Source organism: Bombus terrestris, chromosome 3 (assembly GCF_910591885.1).
Source record: "Bombus terrestris chromosome 3, iyBomTerr1.2, whole genome shotgun sequence".
Classification (NCBI taxonomy): Eukaryota; Metazoa; Arthropoda; class Insecta; order Hymenoptera; family Apidae; genus Bombus; species Bombus terrestris.
In genome coordinates this window covers 3,954,162-3,975,455 of record NC_063271.1, presented here as the reverse complement: position 1 = coordinate 3,975,455, position 21,294 = coordinate 3,954,162, and the positions used below count along the sequence as shown (strand labels likewise).

General features: G+C 38.1%; 1 protein-coding gene across 10 annotated transcripts in view; it reads left to right on the top strand.

The window, feature by feature from the left end:
- Positions 1–21,294, top strand: part of LOC100644512 — a 350,489-nt gene that overhangs the window by 256,387 nt on the left and 72,808 nt on the right. For 6 of the 10 annotated variants that reach the window (XM_048404377.1, XM_048404374.1, XM_048404373.1 and 3 more), the window contains exon 18: positions 12,971–13,063. The exons of 2 other annotated variants lie outside the window; for them this stretch is intronic. In XM_048404377.1, the coding sequence (XP_048260334.1) occupies positions 12,971–13,063 (93 nt within the window). Of the gene's footprint in view, positions 1–12,970; positions 13,064–15,820; positions 16,127–21,294 lie in introns of all 10 variants that reach the window. 2 more of the 10 variants (XR_007223423.1, XR_007223424.1) reach the window with 2 other exon arrangements.

Here is a 21,294-nt window from a genome sequence, read left to right as displayed (position 1 = left end):
TGAGACCGGCGCGGAGGAGAGCGCTAATCGACTTACCATTTTTCTTTTCATTTTTTCGATAATAAGATTGTTTCTCGTAAAAGTTACTGAAAAAGGGAGGGAGGGAGATAGAAGGAGGTGTACGTGAAATAAAAATACAAATAAAGACAATTTTAGTAAAAAGCGATGTAATTGGATAAAAATTAGATAATTTTGTATAATTATATAAAAGGTAGTGATAGTTTGAAGTTCGAAGGTAGTCGGTTGGCGCACTTGTCTCGCGCTGAGTATGTGCCAGTGACACGTACATACATACCATAATATAACCAATGGTGTTAGTTCTCGTAGTTGTTAGACGAGCTATTGCATTTTTACTAGCTAGCATTCCGCATTTTATCATTATTTAGCTCCCATTGGTTATAAGGCAGCTCGGTGCACCTTGCGTAACTGTGTTCGCAGCTGCTTTTGACGAACTGTGGTATCTAAAGTAACTAAAATACCAAAAACCATCATCTCCTTCCTCCTTCTCCTTAGAAACACGCGACACCTTTTTCTTAAACAAATGGCGAATCGCCTCCATGATTCTCTTTGTAATCCTTTCGACGATCTTCTCGTCGTTTTGTACAGTTCAATCGAAGCTACAGTGGCTACAAAAAGTACTTGCACACACTTGCATTTTTTTTTAACGAAGCTTCTTCCTCTTTTTTTTTTCTTTTTTATCAGTTTCTACGTTTCATTTTTATAGTACGAAAGTTACTAAACGATAAGAAGAGATTCAATATAATCTGGATTAATTAATTATTATGTACGTGTTATGGTAAACAGAATGGTGTGCAAATACTTCTTATGGTAATTGTAATATGCAAAAAAAAAGAAAAAGGAAAGCAAACGGCAGCTAAAAAGCTTCATGTAGTATCCTTCACGATCTTCTCTTGCGTCGGTGAAGAATATAAATTCTTAATGAGCTCAAAAAAAAAAAAAAAACATGCAAAAGGAATTGTTTAACCCTGATGTTCACCTCGCTTCTTCACATTTGCCTCTCCACGGGTATACTCTTATTTTTAGAATAATTTATTCATAGAAGAAGGGAGTGCATAAAAGGCGGCATAAGATCATAGTGAACAGCAATACCGATTATTTATAAACTATCTAAAAGATATTCTGCTAACAATGTTTTTAAGAATCTATTGAAATATAACACTCGTTTCATGTCGTATAAATCAGAGGAGAACAGCAGGGCTAAAAAAGGAAATAATAATAGCAATAGCAGAGATCAATAACAATAATAATAATAATAATAGCAATTGTTTTAAAAGCGAGCTCGAGAAATTAATGGTAAAAGAAAAGAAAAAAAATTAGATCGTTTCAAAATGGACGCAGCAGCGGACACACGGTGCACCCGGTGAGCCGGCTGCCGCCACTTCCGGTCGCGGAGGAGACCCTCGGGAGATGCTGCCCATTTGATTTGATGAAACTTTGTCACACCTCATTTTTTCCGAAGCTACATCTAACCAACCTCCATTCTTATCCTTCTCTTTCTCTTTCTCTGATGAGTTTCCCAAGGCGTTTCAAGGCCGGTACACGTATACACACACGTACACTTTTATACGCAGAGAAAACATATTACGCACAAAAGAGACAGACACACCCACCCACACATATATATACAGACACACACACACACACACACACACACACACACACACACACACACAATTTAGATATTAGAGACGAGGCAAAAGCAGGAGACGATAGTAGTGAGAACTAACCAAAAACGATTGATAACGACTTGCCTGTCGAGATCGGAATCGATCTTTCCAAACTGAGACCTGCGTTCGAACTTTTTCTCGAGAGAGACATCACCTTTTGTTAATTAGTCTCGCTACACGCCGTATTGTGGTTCACAAACACTGCCGCGACGTTTTACTAATCCACCTGCAAGTGTTGGATTGCGATAAGAAAAATGGCTGATTCCCGTGAATTCATTAATTGTCGAATTTCTTCTTCGTTAACGGGAAAGATATAATTTTTCTTATTTTCTTTTTTAAGTTGTTACAATTGTACGATATTGTTCGGAATTTTTATAAATAGAATGTTATCAGTATCGTTTAGCTATATTTAGAAAAGTTTGTTTAACAGAAACCTACGAATTAATTGTTTGCCAATGATCGAAAAATGTTTCTGAGCTTTTTCACTTGTCAATGCCCGATACGATCGAAAGAATATTTCATGCAGAAGAATCGTATTCTAACATTTAGACGCAGGCATTTTGCATGTCACAATCCAACGCAAACAGCATGATACCGTACATATCTATATTACCATTGCATCTTCCGAAGTTTCTTAAGTATCTCTCTCTCTCTCTCTCTCTCTCTCTCTCTCTCTATTATATAATGAATATTATATACGTATATGTATATTAACACACGAGCACAGAACATATAGAAAACACACATACACATACACACATACACACTCTGTTCACACATTTATATATAACACCTGTACATGTACGTACGTACCTCTATCTGATTGTTATATCATTATTATATATGTAAATAGTAGTCGCACGCTTTTGTCTAGGCGAAGTCGAAGGTATTAATGAAACGGCCCATGCTTCTACCTCTTTTATTACTCACGTATGTGTCTTAGGATAGAGAAATGCTGCTTTCGATCTCACCAACCGTTTTGTTCGGTGTTCCAGTCTCACGTGTCGTTTGGCTCTTCTCGTTGCAATTTTATTCTCTGCCTTTTTCACTCTCTTTTTTACTCTCTCCGCCTTCGACGACCTATTTCCATTCACTTTCCAGAGATACTCCTTTCCCTTTCGTACGTGCGAGTTTGAATGCGAGATCTGATCGTGCAAAAATAATTATTTAAAGACTTATGTATTTGGTGATTTCCTAGTATATGGTCTTTACGTTTTATTAATTATAAAAGCAGGAAGTAGTGGAATGATTGAGAAGACTTATGTTCAAAATAATTTACCTTGTTTCGATCATTGTTGGAACATACACGTTCTCATCAAATATCTTTAGTTCGTTGATTGTCATTTGTGGGAAATTGGAATATCCGAAAATCTACGGAATACATTACACAGAATATGGTAAAATGTAACGAATACAGGAAAAAGCAAATTTTCATGTAAATTCCATTCCTTCAGTTACGTTCGTAAAGATTAGCGGTTGCATTGAAAATCATAAATCGAAGTTTCTCAATGCGGAAAACCGTGACATTTACTCTTCATAACGTATTACGTGTATATAATGAAAACTATCAATTATTAAATAACACAGTTTTTATTCGATGGTATTATCTAATTAATTGTGTCGTTACTTCTTTTCTATTTATTTTACTTAGTAACGTCATGACAGTCAACGTGTAAGAAGGAGACTTCCATTTCAGAAAGCCATCTCCGCTAACCAATTGAAAATAACCGAGCCTTGGAATTCCTCGAACCTCTTCTGTAAATCAACAATCCCAATTATTTTCCTTCGATAAAACAAAAGAGACAGAAAAAGCGAGTAAGTGAGTGAGAAAATTTAAACGAGGGGGAGAAACGTAGGGTGCAAACTACCGAACGCGTAGACAGACGAAGAAAAAGATCTCTCGTGCCACTTTCATCGCAAAAACACACACAAAACTCATATACACCATACTAGAAAGAAAAGTCACAAACCTACGAACATACTCCTTGTCTCTTAAAACTCACCTTCTCTCTCTCTCTCTCTCTCTCTCTCTCTCTCTCTCTATTTCTATCTTTACTTATATGTATATACATATAATATACATATATATATAATCTTGAATCTCGTATTGTTTTGTGCGCTTTTATATCGCTGTTTGCCAGCTTCGGTTCAACTTCAAGTATTCTTCGAATTTCCTCTATCTTCGTCCTCCTTCATTTCTCGTCATCCCCCGACCCCGTTCGACCCTCCGACGACCACTCTAATTACAATCCTTTAACACTTTCTACACGCACGTTTAGCCACACCAACACATCGTCGCCGTGCACACACCAATTATCTGCTTAATTATCATGTTCATCGGTTCACGTGACTCGTACACAGACGAATTGCACATTTTGCCATTTCTTTCTTGTTACGCGATGCTAGGGCTCACTGGTGATCATCCGTTCCTGTTCTTCGAATTGTATTTTGTAATTTTTAGATAGATATTAATGCTATGATGACCATTCGAACGATCGATAATGCGTGCGCGTTAATTATGTACATTGTATACGATGTATATCACTGGTCAAAAGATTGGAAATATTTCTTCGATCGTACTTGTGTCGAGTCGTGTGCTAATTTAGTTATTAATTTGGTATTGATGCTACAGATATCGATAATCGACTTATGTCCATAGATTTCTACGTATAAAGACTTTTAAGATAACAGAATTTTTAATTAATCTCTCTCTCTCTCTCTTAAGTTGTTGCATTCGATGGAACACGTAATGATTTTAAACTCTTGGCTCGTACGCATCTATTAATCTGTTTAGACTTTATATTGTGCTCTTCAAATGTTCAAAATTATTGAATTTTTCCAGAAATATAACAAACACGATATTTTATTAATTTTCTGGAATAAAAGTATAGTTAACTGGTTGTCATAACGTTAAAGGAAATATTACGAAAGGTATTCGGTCTTTTTATCGTTGGTAGAAATTTAAGAAATTCGTGGAACTTTCAGAGCAGCAATCTGTGTGCTATAAAAGTTGGGTTGCAAAAACTTCGTTAGATATACACGTGGATACATTAAAAACTTCGCCAGATTATCGTTCATTGAGAAGATCATCATCATCGTTACAAAGTTTCTTGGAAATTAATCAAACTGGTCTACTTTCGTTTTTCTATGTAAGACGCTGCTCAACCCCGTGTTTTACTCGTCGCATGATTAATATTCTTATCTTGGTAGTCTTCTTATCGCCCATAGCACACGCTCACACTTGGAAATTAACGTTAATTACTCCGTGCCTCGCACCCGGCTGTTAACTAATCGTTTCAAGATCACCGATCCTCATAGATCGTTTTACAAACGTTCAATTGGAGTTTGAATGTGATTCAGGATGTTTGATGGCTGAAGGAATCGCAGGATTAGCGATCTGAACTCTCGATAGTTACTTCGCGCGACAGGTACCGCAATTAATCACGCTCTAGGCCAATTAGTCATCTCAAGATCGCATCTATTACCGGCTACGTCTTATTTACGCGCACTGAATCGATTCTAGTCGATCCTAGACTACAGTTCCGTTTTAAATTATCGAATAAGTATAGCTGTCTCTTCTACCTTCGAATATTATCAATAGGAGAATATGGTCTGAGTTTGAAGTTTCGTCTTGATTTACAAGTGTAATCTCTGAAAATTCAGAATTAGGAAATTCTATTATTATATTCGTTAGAAATTATATATATTTCCTTTCAAATAGTGAATATTCTAAAGGATTTCTTCAATTTGATAAATCTCGATGCAGGTCTGGATAGATCTATAAAATCTCAGAGGTGTCAGAATTGCAAAATCTTATTATAATATTCGTTAGGGAATACAGAATATAGTTCATATATATTTCCTTCCAAATAATGAATATTCTAAAGGATTTCTTTAATTTAATAAATCTCGATACAGGTCAAAGTGGATCTATAAAATCTCAGAGGTGTCAGAATTGAAAAATCTTATTATAATATTCGTTAGGGAATACAGAACATAGTTCATATATATTTCCTTTAAAGTGCTGAATATTCTAAAGGATTTCTTCAATTTGATAAATCTCGATGCAGGTCTGGATAGATCTATAAAATCTCAGAGGTGTCAGAATTGCAAAATCTTATTATAATATTCGTTAGGGAATACAGAATATAGTTCATATATATTTCCTTCCAAATAATGAATATTCTAAAGGATTTCTTTAATTTAATAAATCTCGATACAGGTCAAAGTGGATCTATAAAATCTCAGAGATGTCAGAATTGAAAAATCTTATTATAATATTCGTTAGGGAATACAGAACATAGTTCATATATATTTCCTTTAAAGTGCTGAATATTCTAAAGGATTTCTTCAATTTGATAAATCTCTATGCAGGTCTGGATAGATCTATAAAATCTCAGAGGTGTCAGAATTGAAAAATCTTATTATAATATTCGTTAAGGAATGTAAGACATAGCTCACACATATTTCCTTTCAAATAGTGAATATTCTAAAGGATCTATTCGTTTTGAGAAATCTCGATGCAGGTCAGAGTGGATCTATAAAATCTCAGAGGTGTCAGAATTGAGAAATCTTATTATAATATTCGTTAAGGAATGTAAGACATAGCTCACATATATTTCCTTTCAAATAGTGAATATTCTAAAGGATCTCTTCAATTTGAGAAATCTCGATTCAGGTTAGAGTAGATCCATGTAATCTGTGAGATTCCGGAATTAGAAAATCCTGTTATAATATTCGTTAGAGAAAATAGGACTCCGCTCGTGTATATTTTCTTTCGGTTAACGAATATTCTAGAGGATTCATTCAATTTGAGAAACCCCGAAATTAGACAATTTTGAGATCAGTTAGAGGAATAGCACGTTCACCTATATTTCCTTTGGCTTAATTAATATCCTAGAGAGTTTATTCCGTTCCAGAGATCTCGAAATTTTAGAAATCTAATATTCATTACAGAGAATAATTAGTTCATTTATTCGAACAGTATTCTGGGAGATTTATTAAATTCATACCGATCGAGAGGAATAGAATGTAACGGTTAAAAGAATACTCCAAATTGCTTCGAAAGATGTCATTCCCTACTCGAATTATCTTAAGCTCGATTTCAACTCAACAACGTGGCGCGCTCTCATAATTTTCACAAAACGTTTCGCGAGCGTTAATTGGCTTCCAACGACCCAAGGCGCGAGAATATCATAATTCTCGCATCAACAGCCCTGTTGAGAGCCTCGAAGACCGAGATCTCTTCGCTCGTTTAAGAATCGTGATAACGCAGTCCTTGCGAAAATACTTGTCTGACTGCTCTCGAACAAACTCGACGTTTACTTCAGTATCCTTCTGCATCGTGTTCTCCTTTCGTCTCGAGAATTTTGATGCATAGTATTTACGCGGACGTAAGCTGGAAACAGTTCCGGTTCGTGTCAGAGGGAAGCTCGATATTCAATTGCTAGCAGGAAGATAAATCGCTCGATAAGGTGGCACGATTTCGTTCGTGACAGAGCTCAGCCAACCGCTTATCGAGCTCTGGCTGCTTGTTTTTCTAATACTCGTTTCCTGTCGCGAGATCCGTTCAACGTCGGAAGATCCACAGAGAAATGGCGGACGCGAAACGTTTGCAGCGATCGCGATAAATTAATGGAGGTAATTATATTTTTTCAACGGGTGTAGGACTAATCTAGAGGACTGATAAATTGCACCGGAGATTAAACAAATGATTTCTGGCCTTGCTTTTAAGCCGCTGCGCCATCAACTTCCCAGTTTTTCGACGCTTATTCGAGACTTTTATAAACTTCGTAGTAATTCTCTACGTTGCTCGTAATTTTCCGGATAAACCCAGTGAAATAAAGTCGTGCTGATTTATCGAGTTTGTTAAATTGGTGACCGCGCTGTTGAAAATTTCTTCAGTTTTAAAAACTACAAGGAATTAATATAAAACACGTCAGCTAATTTCGAGGGAACTGTAATTATGATAATAAAACTATAACGTGTTTTTTTTTTATTATGGTATGTAATGATAGCTTGATGCATACGAGATATTCATTTTTCGAAATCTGAATTTATCGATTGTAGATTATCAGCCACGTTAAAGCAAAGGAAGTTCCTTTAGGAATAACATATGTTCGATGTTAAGAGAATTTATAGTAAGAACGACGATGAATGATTTTCGTTATTAACTTATTTACTAGTTTAGAAATAACATTTTACGTGCACTAACATAATAATAATACAGGAAGCTTGAGAAATCTTATATCCGATCAATCTCCAACTTCATTCTTCTTCGAGATCCTCAAAGGTAGATTAAATGAAAATAAGAAAATTTAGAATGCAGAACATTTCATGCTATTTGAGCTGAATTTAAACTTACTTAATCCCTCGAAATATCGTTAGAGATATGTCACTGGGGTTAGCACGAATGTTAAAAATCGCGCGATCGCGAGTCCGTTTTAACAGGATGGACGCGAGGATTATTCCGCAGCAGGCGTTCGAAAGATTGGTAAGAGTCTGGTGTGGATTAATTTCTTGAGAGAGGAGGAGTTAGGCTGGTCGTGTATTGCACGCTAACCTTAATTTTCCGAAAGTCGATAAGGCTTTAAAGGAGGCTTTCGCCAAGATCGCGATCTCATCGTCACGAGAACCGTGCCTCGCCTTGAGAAGGAACGCCTCCTTTTTCATTATCCTGCTAGAAAATCGGCAAGCGAAAAATGCTTGAAATTACTCTTTACCACTCTTAATCTTTTTTCTTCTTTTTTCCTTCTTGAGCGATTTTGAAAATTAGTTTTGGCACTAACGGATGATTTTTCCAAGGATCGTAATATACACGGGACGCCGAAGAATTTTAAAGGATCGAATGTTTCATTCTTCTGGAATTCTTTTTCCAAGGAGTTTTCGAAATAATTGCGAGAATGGTAGACGAGGTTTGTGAGATCGTGATATAGCGCAGGTCGACGAATGGAAGAAATCGACGCGATTCGGAATTCTTCATTATCGGTGGAAAATATTTGCAAACGTTTGAACAATTCTTGACGACTGGAATTTCTATGACAAAAAAGTATCGAAAATAACTGTACGAGTCTTAGATGGAACTCGTAAGGTTGTAACGTAGGAAAGGTTGAAGAATTGGATAGAGTCGACGATATTGTAAAAACGAAAGAAGAAAACCATAGTCGGGCGACGAAAAAGCAGCGATCGTTCGATCGTGAAAGATTTCAGCTAGGTGGAAAAGCGTCGTTTGTCGCGCGATTTTCAGCGGGTTTCTTGCGACAAACCGCGCGCGCGACGCGATTCACTTGGGAAATCAGCATAATGTCGATAAGCCGGCGGCGCAGTGTCAGTGCTACAGCTCGAAAACGTAAAGGGAATCGAATAATCGCCGAATCGATTTGTATCTCGCGATGTTTCGCGTAGAAATTCTAACGTTATTGTTTGCAGAGAAAATTTATTCTTCAGAAGTGTATACGAGTAAAGGTACTCGCATTCGGATGTACCTTTAGAATGCAATTGCTGTATATGTGTACGCGATTCATAAAGAATTCACGTGCTTTAATGAATTTCCGGATCGAAAGCAATTTTGCTAATTTCGTGTTTGACGTACTTTCTCTTTCTCCGAATAATTTAAAACTATGAATTAATTTCCATTCGATTTCCGCGTAATAAATTAAAAGAACTCGAAATAGTAGCTTGCGCCGGGCGAATAATAGCCGTCTGATTAATTATTCTCGTCGAAACACCATTTAATATTAATATTCGTATTAACTAGTACGATTTATTATTTATCGCAAAAGTCCATATATTCGATTTTACATTTCGTCGATTGTTTCTCGCTGTTGTCGTATATCCTTCGAACGTTCCCCGATATTACAACGAAGAATAAACAATGTTATTGAGTAAAAAATTGCTTTTACGTCGCTTTAGGAAAAAGTTAGTTCAGTTTTTAATAAAAATATCGATCAGGAAGTTCGATTTAGAGAGGTCGAAAGGTAAAAAATTCAGCGGCGCAAAAGGGCAAGCTCGAAAGCAGATTAAAATATTCAGAAGTTCAAAATGGAAGTCAAGAAGTTCCGTGAGCAACGGCGAAGTTCCGAAAGCTTAAGACGTAAATCTTGCAGTCGAGTGGGCTTCGTCGTGAGAATTTGCAACGGTAACAAATTTTTCCTATGCAGATGGTCGATAAGCTTCTCTTCGCTGCGATATAGAAGTTTCATGGAAATTTTTCACCTAAATTTACCGATTAACGATTTCCAACATAAAGGCTTTAGAAATTATAACATTGAATTATAGCAGCTGCGGATTATTATGCAAATCAACGTCTCCGTGAATGTAATTATAAAGATAGAACCTAGCTAGAACACATTGCTTTTACGTATTAATATAAAGACTACCTATATATTCCGGATATTAGATACATTTTTCTAAATTACTCACATCCCTCGGATCGTTACGCGTTCGAAATTCTCATAAATGCATAAAGGTCAAATGCAATCTACCGATCATCGTGCCAGGCTATTCCACGGTCACTAAAATAGTATCTGCACATGAAAAATCAGAAATTCGAAATTTCCCTTGAAATTAACTCCTACCTCCTCGTCCTCGATTAACCAAGCGCAGCAACCGTTCCCTCGCCTCCGATTAATTAACGAAACGCAGAGAAATCGTGGCTCTCGATTATTCCAGGGGAATCCTCCACGGGGCAATTCAATTTCCTACCATCGATTCGATTATAGTCCTCCGGCGAAACGAGTTACGATGTTCCTTGAGAGAAGAGGGGCTGGAGGAGAGGGAAACAGCGGTTCCTTGGCCGCGTATTACGTCAGGAACACGATAACTTTGCACTCTCCTTTTTCGTTCTTCGAGAGTAAGAGGCCGTATTTGATTTGGCTTTAATGCGATTTCTTAGCGACGGCTATAGTCTGGATATACGTAGCCGCTGCTGGCAGTAACAGGGGGAGCCAGATGAGAGCAAGTTGATTATTCGTCCGACCCTCTTCGTCTTTTCCCATTTCTGATTACGCGAAATTAGTTTCTTTGGCAGAGAAAGACGTTTTTCTTCTTCTTCTTCTTCTCTTTTTCTTCTTTTTGCTTCGAAATCGAAGCTGTTTGATTTTATTGCGTAGGAGCCTGTACGCCTTTAGAACCGAGTTGTTTCGATTTTTTGGTACAATAACGCGAATTTGTACTCTTTAGAATAGGTTTGTTTCATTTTTGCAGTGGTAACGTGGGTCTTTACATTTTAGAGTATATTTGCTTCATTTTTGGCATAACAATGCGAACTGTGGTTTTTTTAGAAAATATCGTTCAGAAAATCGTTTTCCGAAGATAGAGTCATTTTCGTCAATGTTGTTTAGATAAACGAAAGTCACATTCAGAACGAAAGAATTTAGGCGCTTAGGAGATATACTTTCGATTGACTTGCTTTTAATAGGCTCTGGAAGTCGTATTTATGGTATGGAAGGCATTTGCCTAATCCTCTTGAGATTTATGACGACTCTAAGGTAATATATTCACGAATTATATTTCCTTGATAGTCGTAGGAAGGGAAAGGAATATGTGCAACATATGTCAAAATTTATGGCGTTTCTTTCGAGATACATTTTCGAATTATAGCTGTCGAAGTGATATTTGCAATAAGGAAATTTTTGACGATTCCATTAAGGTATTTCCTTGAATTACGTTTCTTTCGAAGGCTGAGAAAAGGTGTGAGCGTATTTGCGTCGAGTATTATCCAAAATATCCCAACTCACGGCACCAAAAGCTTCGATTTTACAACTTCTTCAATCACTATCGTATTCGAAGCGATCGCACAGACGAATGGCACCACACACGAGCACACACAGCACAGAAACACACCTAATTAAATTCCTAAGATCCTGTTTCCCTTCCAATCGTTCCTCGTGTTCTAACCTCCTTCTCATATTTTTAATTTTTTTTTTTTCTTTTTTCTCGTACACGCACCTCTCGGTACAAGCAAGAGTCTTTAATGATATGACGATGACCATGATGACATGACACGATATGATATGATATGATATGATAATGAGATGATTAATGTGACCATGACCATGATTTCTTACCATGATTTTATATTTACTTATTTGTTGCACGTTGTTTGGTGCGTCTCCGTAAGCAGTATGACGCGCTCGCAGACTCTCTGGCAAACCGACATTTCGGCTGAAATATCGTGCTTTTTTATCCATCCTTTTCACGCAGTTTAGTTAGTCTATTATATCAAACACGAGTGCTCTCGATCCTTTCGCGCCCCCACTTACATATTTTCCCTTGGAACGTTCTACTTGAATATATACATATCGAGCTGAGAATATCTTATCAATTCCATATTATACAAAATATCGCGTCGCGACCACTTTTCAACTTGAAACTGTCGGATCTTCAATTTAAATGTAAAAACTTTCGAAAGTATATGATCTTTCTGATCGATCGAGGTAAAGTCGTCGAGCGAGACCTAACTTCGATAAAATTATTTCAAGTAAAATAATAAAAAAATGTCTGCTCGTAATATTCGATGAATTTCATCAAGTTTATTGTTTCCGCGAGATTATATTATTCCGCGGTCGGAATAAATGTTCTAGCGCCGAAAGAAATTCCGCGAAAGTTTCGAGCCCCTGGGCCGCGTCTCGAGAGAGCATCTCGAGAATTAATTAGCGGCAGACGGCCATTGTGCGTCCGAGAAATAAACGGAAGAATAGGTTTGAGAGTAAAAGGACGGTGCAGAGTGACGGCGAGTGAGAAAGCGTGAGATGGGGTGCGCGAGGGAAAGAAACAGAGCAAAGAAACGCGAGCATCTGCTCAAGAACGTTGAACCGAGCGTCATATAGTAGCGTTCGCTTCGTTTTGCAATTCTTGAATGAAAAGTTAATCGAATCGATACAAATTCGTTCGAGACACGCGTGGAAAGGTTTCCCGCGTAAATTGCACACAGAGCACCCCCACAAAGAACTCGCACTCGTTAGCTTCCAGGTCGCTTGAAAAGGCGACGTCGCGCGTCGCCCTTTTCTCTCACCTTTTTCTTTCAATCTTTTTACGCTCGTTTTCTATTTTTTTTTCTATTTTTTTTTTTTTTGTTTTATTTTAATTCATCCCCTCATTTTTCCTCGTTCTTTTCTTCACCAATATTTTTCTCTTAATTACCTGTTTATCAAACGACACAGATTGAATATTTTGTACAAAAGAAGCACGAAATGTCGGGCCTGCCAGTCGGCCGTTTGCCGAGCGCTGGCAGTCTGTAAGTTGAGTTTAATGCATGTTGTTTTGTCTGTCCTTGCATGCAGGGATTCGGTTTTGTAACATTCGCAAATAGTGCTGACGCGGACCGGGCACGTGAGAGGCTACACGGCACCGTGGTTGAGGGCAGAAAGATTGAGGTGTGCATGAACATTCTTATACTTATATATATATATACATACATATATATATGTATACATTCGCCATTAATTCATTTATATTACACGTGTTGTTATAATTCTTTTCTTGCAGGTGTACGCGGGCAGCGCAATCGAGCGTAAGTTCGATCGCGCTTCCCGTTCGATTAATCAACAGGCGACCAGCGATCGCTTCTGTCGATCTCTTTATTTTTTTCTTTCTCTGTTTCTTTTTTTTTTACTCTCTATCTCGTAGCTAACAATACTACAACGTGGAACGCTGCTTCTAATTGAATTTCTAAAAACGTTGGTCGCCTAATTGACACTGATCCTTAGATTTTAAGAAACGCGCGCAGTTTTCGTGCTCGTAAACGTTTGACATTTAAATTTAAACATTTTTCACATTTTCTGCCAAACATTGCTAAACGAATAGTACAGACTTTCTATACTATAATTTACCAGCATGAAATCTACGCACCTAATTTTAAGCGTGAAACTGTTCCAAACGCTTGCGCCTTCGAAAACAATGTGTTTCGAGGACGATTCGAGACAGAATTATCAGGTGGATGAAATTCGAAGATCGAATTCGTCGAATTTTCACGGAGCCACGGTCATTTTCTTTGTTCAAAGCGGATATTTTAGTATAGTTAATTGAGAGATAATTGCGTGATCGGGACAACAGCGAATCAGGAAGAGCGTCCAGGGTCAATCCGGATCAACCACTCGACACCTCGAGTACCATCGATCGACTGGCACTCGGTGATCGTTCGAGAGCATCGAGAGATTCGTGATCCTGACTCCTGGAGTGACCTGGACACTCCATTTTCCGAACCAGACTAAATATACACTGTCTCACGAAAGTATTTGAATATTTAAAGACATTTTTTAACACATATATGTTCTATACGAAACATTGAAAAATTTTTGTAGCGTTATAATAACGTATAACTATGATGTTTATCTTGGTAAAGTTTAAAATAAACATAATCAAAGATGTGCATAAAAGCTAAGGTAGAACCTATATTATTTATAACAGCAATTTACACACTGCGTTCCTATGTTGAATATTTATAAAATATTACAATATTAAGGAAAGTTCAACGAGTTTTGCATAATACGCTCGATACGTTCATAAAAGTTCTTTGTAAAATGTGGTCAAATACTTTCGTAGGTCACTGTATGTCACTAAAAATTTATAGTATATTTCATTATCTCTGTCCATTAAAAATATTCTTCTTATATCAAATAACGCACGTTTCAAACGATAATATCGAATAAATTTATTGTTTAAAATAACCAGAATATCGTAGGTGAAAAATGTTGACTTGTTTATCTATAAATTATCTTTCTTTTAAAACTCTTTATCTCTATCGAAGCGAATCAATAATACAGTATGTAGATATTTACGTTCGACAGACCAATGGCTCCGTTAGAATCAATCGCGAGGTAGCAAATTGTGGCAATGGCGTTTCCAAGGATCCGCGTAGTAATTCATTAAAGGGAAGATCAAGTTAAATATCTGGTTATCGACCCGATGGTCCCTAGTTAATCGTTCTTGCGAACGTGACGTCTGGCACAGTGTCGATACTCGGCAATAGCGACTTAATCTGATTGGATAACGCGATTAATCGAGCAGCTGCGATGTTGCTCCGATACTTCGAACACGTTGGCACAGTAATGTGGCCAGAATCGTTGCGTCACTGTGTTTCTTCGCTTTATGAGCCAACTTATTTATAGATAAATTAACTTCTGCAAATTGATTAGGAAAATTCAGCTGCTAGCAAATATTGCGAAGAATTCGCGATCGATTCTTTGGTAAATTTCAATCGAATATAACTGAGAAATTACCGAGATCATTCCAAGGATTCGTTGCCAATTTCATTGCTTTTATTAACAAGAAATTCTAAAGAGTTGCTGATGAATTTTTCTTAACTCACAGTTAAAGTTTGCCAATTTCGATGGTTCGATTAGCGTTAAATTTACCAACGAATTAAACCGATCCAATTTTCGTAGCACATGTTCCTGACCACGGAACGATCATCTCCGTGACAAATCTTTCGCATCAATCGTCGCGTCAGATTCACGTGTGCCCTTGCGACCATCTCATTCGTCTGTAGAGATCGCCATGTTCGTCCAATCGCCATTGCCAGGCTGCGTCGCGACGCCTCTCGAAGGCGCAAGCAAAGACAACCGAGGCGTGGGCCGTGCCACGAACGCGGACGCAGTCGATTAATCTTGTCGAAATTTCTCGAAAAACTCATTCGTATCCATCCAACTCCGAATCGCGCACGCGTCCGCGTGATTGGCGCGAGTCACGCACACGCGACGATGTTGAAGGGGTGGACGCGCTCCGGACAATTCCGTAATACAAATATTTCCACTAAGAAAGTCGTCGGAAAGAACAAAAACTATGAATGCTAAATAGAAGAACGAAAGATGAGTCGACCGATATTTAAGAAAAGATATAATATATATATATATGGAAATATTATAAAGTAACATTATAGAATAATATAAAAGGTACAGATGAGGCGAGGAATAAAATACTTGCTTGAACGTGTAGATGAACGCACGTGTATAATAATAAATATGAACACATGTATCTGTATATGATATGAAAAGTTAAAGAAAGGGTGAAAGGTAGCCAGCGAAGGATATATACCGTGGAGGATACGCGTATATCTTGGCTGGTGGCATCGAAATAACGCAAAGAAACGAGAGAAACAAGTATCTGATGTCTCTTTGTTCTCTCCAATATAGAGTCGTGACACAGAGGGGCAGACTTGTCGAGGCGCGCGCGGCAAACGAATAGTAGAGATCGGATAGGACTGTAAAATGAAAAAGAAAATGAGAGAATCTGATGGCTAGTGACGAGAGACGGAGAATTTTGAGAGAGCGAGCAAAGAGAATACGTATTAAAGTGAGAAAGAAAACGAGAAATAATGAGAAATGGCAAATAGAATGACAGAGATAAATATATTTTGAGAGATTGATGGGCAATAATCGCCGAACGACAGGGACACTGAGGAGGCCAGTCGATATACGATCCCCGAAGTGTCCAGAAAGGTAAGGAAACCAGATGAAACGAATATATAAGTTGAACGATAAAATGTAACAAGTCTGAAGAGCGACGAAAGATATCGCCTCGCACTGCCCGCTCTCTCACCCCCCTCGAAACACACGAATCGGAAATCGCACGAATTTTTTTCAAACAACGCGGCAAGATCGCGTCGATTCCGTGGTATAAATCTTCTCTTCGTTTACTCGGTCGTACGTGAAATTATCGTTCACGCGAATGGCACCGCTGAAGAGTCGTGCTTGAGCTTATCGTTATTTTTGCGAACGATCCTGACGAAACGTTAGGAGTAGAAGCGTTGGAATTTTATCGTCGAATTTTTATTCTCCGATTTAGCTTAATGATTTATTGTTTCAAACTGGAAGACTACGGTTGTATATTTTTGTTGATTTTAACGAGGAAGTACGACGATTACTCGTATAATTCTACCGAAAGAATTTATAAATCGATATCGAGTCAGGATATGCAAAAATAGATCGGGTTCTGCCCGACAAAGGCTATTATGCACTTAGCGACGCGCAGGAATAGATTTATTCAACAAACCATGCTGTTAATGTTGTTTTTTCTTGTATCGATACAGTATTAGCACTGCGTCGGTTATAAATGATGAAATATTTGTCGCAGTTATTCGTGTGCCTTATTGTTAATTAAGTGTGTAACAGCCTTAATTCAAGGAAAATGGAAAAACAGCGTCGATAATCCCGAATCGTAAAACACATCATATAAATAATAACTCGTTATCTGATAATATCGCTGAATCGATAAGCAACAAATTGTAAATCGCAGACTTTGATTGCACAACGCGTGAACGGCTTTTCCAATTTTACGTTCGATTGGATAATCAGCTGGCTTGTAGTTTCTAAAATTCACTCGTAGAATTGCTTCTTTCGTTATCAATGTTACAGATTAACATAACAGAATTTGCTTGACGTGTTATACAAAAAAGTCTAACTTACGGCTTATAGAATTTCGTTATTAATATTACTGGAGCCGCGCGAAAGAAGTAAATTTTCAGAAGCTTCTTTTTGTTCCGACGATTCGATCGAATATCAGATCGTTACGAACATCTGGTTGGCTGTCATCCCGTTTTTTAACCGTGGCTCAGCAAATCTCCATGGAAAATAGATCTCAGTGAATAAAGGGGATTACGTTCGAACTGAGAAATTCGTCATTAAATTTATCTATCTGTCAGAAAGCAAGCTGAAATCCTAGCGTAACGAAAAACTTCCAACGACTATTTAATCACCATTTTTCCTCCCCCTTCTCTATTCGACTTTGCTCTTTTTCTATCGCGAAAAAAGAAAGAAAGAGGAACGAACTTTCCCAACGAGTCCGTTCGAACGCCGTCTGATAAATCGTCGCCGACAATGAAAAATAAAAAAGAAAAATTGACAACGTTCGCAAAATTCACGAAGTTCCAAGCACGATAAACATTTGCCTGAATTTTTTTTACCGAATATTCGCGTAACCGCCTGCACGCGCTACGCGTGCTCGTGCGATCAATTTGCCGCGATTCGTTTCGCGTTTTCGAGAGAGGAAACAAAAAATAATATCCTTTTTGGCAATTTGCAAATTCCGATCAAACGTTTCGCGACTGTGTTCCACGCAACGAAACTGTTAATTTCTAAGATAGTTGAATAAGTATGCAACGAACGTTCGCACAAGTACTTTCGCAGCTGGTGAATTTCGAAACGAATTATTCGTACAAGAAATGTAAGATTTATGATTTTGAATATGTTGTTTCGCAGGTAGGGAGCATCGAAATGAAATATTCGTTTCGTGTAAAAGAAGATACAAAATTTATGATCTTTAATACACGGAAATGACAGAAGAAAAATACGATAAGCGCCTGTTGAAATTTCTATGATTTAAATGACATTTAAAGGGTATTTTTCTTTTCGTGATAAATTTACGATTTTCTGACTTTTTAATGGCAAAGGATTGAAAGGACGCGCGAGATTTGACGCGTTAACGAAAGGAACGACGAAATCGCGGGTGAAAATGAAAATGTCGGAGGCGATATAGTTAGCGCCAAATTAAACTTAACAAGTTTTAATGTTCAATTATGGCGTTACACCTGCCCGGGCTGGCTCTTATTTCTGTTGGCGTAATAAGCCACGGTAATTGAAATTTACGAGCGTGTTTTACGCGGGCCGGTTCGTAAACAGGGAGAAAGCGCTGACCATCCGCGTTTGAACCCTGTTAATTCGACAAAGCAAGGTGAATAAACTTGAAATTCTTGATAACGCGCCCATGTTCTGCCACCTATGCACCTAACTCGAATAATTTCTCGATTACGTGAATTTCTTTTTAGAAAAAGGAAGTCAAAATTACGAAGCAAAATGTTACTTCTTTCAGGAACTGATAGTAGAATTATACATAGATAAGATTTTTAAATACTTTCTATATTTCTATATACAGATATTTTTATTAAGAAAAATAAGAGACAAATATTTGCAGCTGTTAAATAATCCGACTGTATTTCTACCTATCAAATAATTCATCTGCGAAACGATTAAGAAAAACCGACACTCCGTAAACCACCCTTCCACGCGGATACAACTTCGTTAAAAAATCTGGCTGTGCTCTCTTCGATTAAATCCACCGAGCTCAGTAATTTCAAGCTTCCCATCAAATTAAAAACCTCCATTAACGAAATCACGAATGTCCGCCGTGGAACGAGGGTCAAATTCCAATGCAGTAGCAGCAGCAGCCGCATTACATTCGCTCGGAGGATTCTCGCAAAGCTTCGACGCGGAGCCTAACGAGAAGTTAAAGACCGAAATGGCGAAGGGGTTGAAGGGGTAGCGAGCTCAACGTCGCATTGAAAAAGCGAGAGTCCGGCGATGATTCGCCTTTTTCGCTAGTCTAGCCTTTTAATTACCGGAAGGATTAAGGGAGATCTCAAATTAGAACTGGGCGTATTTTTCCACCCACGCCTTCGAAAAAAAGAAAAAAAAAAAAGAAGAAGGGAAAGGAAAGGAGAGAGAGGAGAATGTTAACGCAGAGGCTGGCGTGGACGCGTGTCACTTGAGAATCGCACGAGCCGCAGGATTCCTCGAAAGTTTATCGTCCAGCTAAAACAGCGATACGGTTGCTCTTCAAAAGCACACACGTTCTCGTGGAACTGGCTCGTAATTACGTCGCTAAAACGCGAGCTGGGAAAACAGCAGATATCATTGAGGGTAGTTGGAGCTTTCTGTCAGACGACGAATGGCTTCGCGAATATCCTCGTTTTATTGCTTGCATGTTTGCTAACCGGAGATTCTATCGGTTTCTCGGATTATTTCCGTTTTAAACAGAAGTTGAGAACTTCGCTAATATTAGGAGACAAAATTTAATCACCGATAATTAAATTAAAGTTATGAAATTACGTCGAATTTCTTAGCCCAAAATAATATTCTTGAACGAATTAAACGATCCTCTTCATTGAAAATTTATTACATCGTCATGGTTATACGTAGAAGGCAATTATAGAATTTGCATCGTTTTGAAATAACGAAGATTCAATTGAGAAATTTTGACTGAGTCGTTCTAATCTCGCAGCTCGTGGCAACTCGATCCACACCATCGAATTACTTTGACATCGAAACCAGCCCCTGCAGCTACGCTCACATATTTTATCCTTCAACAACAATGTTTCCCAGTAGAAACATTTTCCGTCAAATATTTTGCCGGCTGTTCAAACATTATCTTCCCGTGTTTATTCAGCGTTGCCGTAGCTTTTCTCGCTTCACAAGAATCAACCGACGTTACCCGTAATAACGTCGCTTTAATTACTCTCGAATTTAACCCCGAACGAGGCCACGCCAAGGATCCACAGAATTTCCTCAGAGCAACTGTACTCCATGTTAAATCGGATCTCTCGATCTTAATCAGAGGAATTACGCGTTATATCCATTTGTAAATGAAGAGAATGCAAGGGTTGTAGTCTTCGAAACGATCGTCTGATTTTCTTTTGGCAAAACGTTAAGAAATATTTAACGACAGGGATCCGATTCTTGTCCAGCCACGCTAGAACGTTCCGCAGCTGTTTTACCATAGCTATCAATCGGTATTTTTTCATAGAATCTCTGAATATTTTATTCGATATCCGAAAAGTATTTTATTTAATATTTTACGCACGGTCGATGCTAAAATCTTTAACTTTGTCACCTGGTTCTTGCATTGCAGAGAATCTGTACGAACACGAAGGATGAGTTTTCCGTGCAAGGATCTCTAACAAAAATGAAATTTTTCTATATTTTGAGAAACCGTAACGCTAAATTTTATTATAACCTGTTATATGCACAAATATCGGTAAAACTTCAATGAAACAAGTATCATCGAAACTTTTTTTATCCGCTGCTCTATCGGAACTGCTCGGTTATCGAATAAACGAGGTTCTACTTTACCCGAAAAAGGATATCTCCTTGAACGATATTTTCGCTAGAAAGATAGAACGAGGTTCGAGCTTTCTTCTGCTTGGTAACGAGTGAACACAATGCTCGTGGACTACACAAAGGGCGTTCGTTAAGATAATAGGCCGGCGAATGGGGTAGCTGGCGATGTCGCGAAGCTGTGCTCGCGATTCAAACCTTCTGAACCTCCTCCGTAGCTCGTTCAAAGGTCCATCGGGGGAAGTTTAAACTGGTTTAAGCACCGGCAGTAGTTAGCGAACGGCCCGATATTCTCTCTCTCTCTCTCTCTCTCTCTCTCTCTTCGATTATCGAAGGTCTTTCAGCCTCGTTAGCGCGTTTGAATTTTGCACGCTGCCGCTGAAAGCATTGTTGACCGCCTCCGGGGCAGAAAGTATCGCTAAAAGGTGGTGAGTTTGTGGAGATCGGTCACGCGAACGGTCCCGAGGTTTTCTTTATTCGCGAGCTTTCTTTCTTTCCTCGAAAAGGTCTTTTAGAGTGGTTTGACAAAGATATCGCAAAAGAAGCGAAAATTTTGGAACGTTTGAAGTTCTGAGGTAGTTGAAATCATTTTCTTGCGAGCCTTTGCTAGCGTGGTAGTTTGAAGAGTGGCGTTGGTCGTGTGGAATTCGTGGATTTTTCGATAATCTAAGATATTGATTTTTAGTTAGAAGTTTTACAGTAAATGTTTAATACGCGTGGTATTTTCAGAAATATCCTTTCAAAGGGCGTAGACTCTAGGAATCGAGACAGTACATTTA